Source organism: Phaseolus vulgaris, chromosome 1 (genome assembly GCF_000499845.2).
Source record: "Phaseolus vulgaris cultivar G19833 chromosome 1, P. vulgaris v2.0, whole genome shotgun sequence".
Lineage (NCBI taxonomy): Eukaryota > Viridiplantae > Streptophyta > Magnoliopsida > Fabales > Fabaceae > Phaseolus > Phaseolus vulgaris.
Genome location: NC_023759.2, coordinates 19130949 through 19133971, shown reverse-complemented (window position 1 = coordinate 19133971; position 3023 = coordinate 19130949). Strand labels below are relative to the sequence as shown.

The following is a 3023-nucleotide window of genomic DNA, read 5'->3' as shown; positions in this document are numbered from 1 at the left end:
TGTCACCTTATACTGATTTTCCTTTTTACCTTTGGAAGTGAACCTTCACACTTACTTAACCACTTGCTTATGTTCGTGTCCAGTGGGGATCTTCCCTAGGTCTAACCATATTATTGCTGAAATCTCAATCACAAGTAAAGTGTCACCTCTAAAATGGAACCATCTAAAATCAACTCAGATCACATGCTGTCATAATGATCCCAATTAAAGCCTTTCCACTTATCTAGTAGTGGCACTCCGATTATGGAATCAGTGAAGGGGTGTTAGCAAGCCGAGTCCAGAGTGTCGGTTGTAGGGATCGACCTATTCGGATAGGATTCGCCGCCAACTTCCTGGGTGTGGATCTTATCCTTTGGCTCCTTAACGGTCTTAGGGCCGGGTGGGGTGGTGAAGGACCTCCCAACAAGGTTGGTCGATCCGGTGGATGGACCCCCCTCCACGAACTTCCTCCTCATCTCTTCATTCTCCTTTCAGAGAGCTAGGATCTCATCCTCATTCTTTTTCTTAGTCTCCTTGTTCGTTCTCTTCATCTCGGCCATCTCCTTCTGCAAAGACATTAAGACCGCCATTTGCTTAGCATCAGACGTCTTCTTGTTCACCGTGCTTTGGGTTGATACCATCTATTTTCTTCTTGAAGCTGATTCTCTCAGCCCCACAGTGGACGCCAGTTGTTCTTGAACGGGGTCGGAATCAAGAGAACGATTCGAGTTCTCATCGGTCGGTCGGTCTGCACTTCCTCCCTTCCTCTCTGAACGAACTCCTCCTTTTTTCGTCACTCTACCTCTCGATCTCCGCAAAGTCCATGCTCGGATGTTACCTGCAAAAGGTACTCCGACGCTCAAGTGAGAATTTGGTATTTGACACTCGGTGCTCTGAGTACTGTTTAATGACGTACCTGATTCTTGGAATTTGTGTCTATTTAAATTATTATCATGGACCCTTTGTTATTGGGTCAGATTAGGGAGTTGGGTCATGCTTAGGAATGTATTACATAACTCTTGATCATTGATTAGTTTCATTAATCCTATTTAGGCGTAATGGTTTTTGTTGGTGTTGGTCGGCTTGGACCGAGTGCCGAGTCATATTCTTGGTCGTGCAAAGCTTACCCGTACATTTTAGAATAAACCTTTAAAACTTAGGTTAAAAAACATCGATAATTCTACCGAGGTTTTAGAATAAATCTTTGAAACTTAATGAAAGTTAAAAAAATACTCTATTAATTAAATTTATTTCTGATTATATTAATGTTCGCTAAAACTTCTTTTTCTTTTCTTATAGTGATCACCACTTAACACATTAATGTAAATTTAATAAAAATAACTAAAATACGTACTTTTAAAAAAACTTAGGACAAAAATTGATTTTTTAGAAATAGTATATCAAATTGAATATTGACTCGATCTAATTACAAAAATTAATTATACCTAATATTAATTGTAATAAAATTAATATTTACATAAATATAATTATATTTCCTCTGGACTCATATAAGGACGAAAGATACGGCAAATTAGCAGAAATAGTTAACGTGAATGGAACACCGAGAGAACCTTCCATTCATGAGTACAAGGCATGACAGTTAACAAATTAAACATTGAATGTTAGTTTTCTTGGTGGTTTCTCGTTAGTTGGAAACGCGTACAACAATCAGATTACAAATTCATCGACATAACCTAAGATCGCATCAAATTTTTATTCCAAAGTTAAAAACCCCAAAATATCACGAAACAATGGAACCCGAACCTAGATGCATGGAGGTGAAACTCATTTCGTGCAAGGACCTCAGAGCCTTCAACTTTTTCCAAAAGCTCACTGTTTACGCGACCGTCTTCATCGACAGCGAGGATCCGAAGAGGGAAATGACAGAGGAGCGGAGGCAGCGACAGCGAACCCTAACGCACAGAGAAAGCGATGACGATGGCAGCAATCCCGATTGGAACCACAACGTGCGTTTCGATTTAGGGTGGCTTTCGCACTCGCCACGCCACTCCGATTATGACGATCTCTTCCTCTGCTTTGAGTTCCGCCACGACGGCCTCATCCTCGGCGATAAAGTCGTCGGCGAGTGCCGCGTGCCGTTCACCGGTCTGATCCGAGACGCTACCGCCGGCACAGCGAGGTTCGTGAGCTACGAGGTTCGATCCGCCGAGGGAAAGCCCAACGGTATCTTCAATTTCTCGTACAAATTGACTGGGATTGGGATTGGGATTGGGATTGGAAATGGGAGTGGGAGCGGAACCCACTCGTCGCAGATTCTCCAAGGGAGAATCTCCGGGTACCCTGTTCTGGCACCGGAGGATTGCGCGTGTGCTCCTAATAGGGTACAATATCCCACGTGCGAAATCAATAACACGTGCTGCTATCCAACGGTCGCGTTGCCGGTGGGGTCCCCCGTCTATCCCGCAGCTGCTCCACCGCCGCCGGCTATGCTTCCGCCCTACGGAGAATATCATTTCAATTATCCACATCCGCCACCACCGCCGCCGGTTGCGTATCCATATCCTCCCCCACCTCCTCCGGCGGTGCATGCTTACCCACATTTTGGGCCGGAGGCCCATCCTTGGCTACAAGGCCCGTATTGTGAACGCAGGTGGTAATGGACTAATGAAGAGTTCAAAGCCCGTAATTTTTCTTTAGTGTTTATTTTGACAACGTGTAGTAGCTGCAGAGTTTTTTTTAGGGTTTTCCATATTTTATGTACGGAAATTTTGTTATAAATTTTTTTGTTAATGTTTAGAATTTCTTCGTTATTTATTGCTGTTTTGGTAAAATGAATTTAAGCGTTTCTTAATGAATATGAATCGAATTGAAAATATTAGGTGAATTAAACATACTAGAAATAAAAAAACAATCATTAATATTAGAAACTAGCAGAGGCATTGTCTTGTAGGCTCATCACCTAATTTCTATGGAATGGAGTTTCTAACTTTTTATCAACTACAGCACTAGTTTCCAAAGTAACAGGGTTTATTTTTACTATAAAACAAAACAAATTATGATACTTTTTTTCCCCTTTCTTTCTC

The 3023-nt window shown here is 42.1% G+C and overlaps 1 protein-coding gene across 1 annotated transcript; it reads left to right on the top strand.

Annotated features, from left to right (window-relative positions):
• Positions 1-1520: 1520 nt before the first annotated feature.
• On the top strand, positions 1521-2750 carry LOC137813741 (protein SRC2 homolog). The gene has a single exon (XM_068616154.1). The coding sequence runs from the start codon at positions 1731-1733 to the stop codon at positions 2595-2597; it is 867 nt and encodes a 288-aa protein (XP_068472255.1). The 5' UTR covers positions 1521-1730; the 3' UTR covers positions 2598-2750.
• The last annotated feature ends 273 nt before the right edge of the window (positions 2751-3023 follow it).

Coding starts and splice junctions, on each gene's coding strand:
- LOC137813741 (XM_068616154.1), top strand. CDS start 1,731: ATGGAACCCGAACCTAGATGCATGGAGGTGAAACTCATTTCGTGCAAG.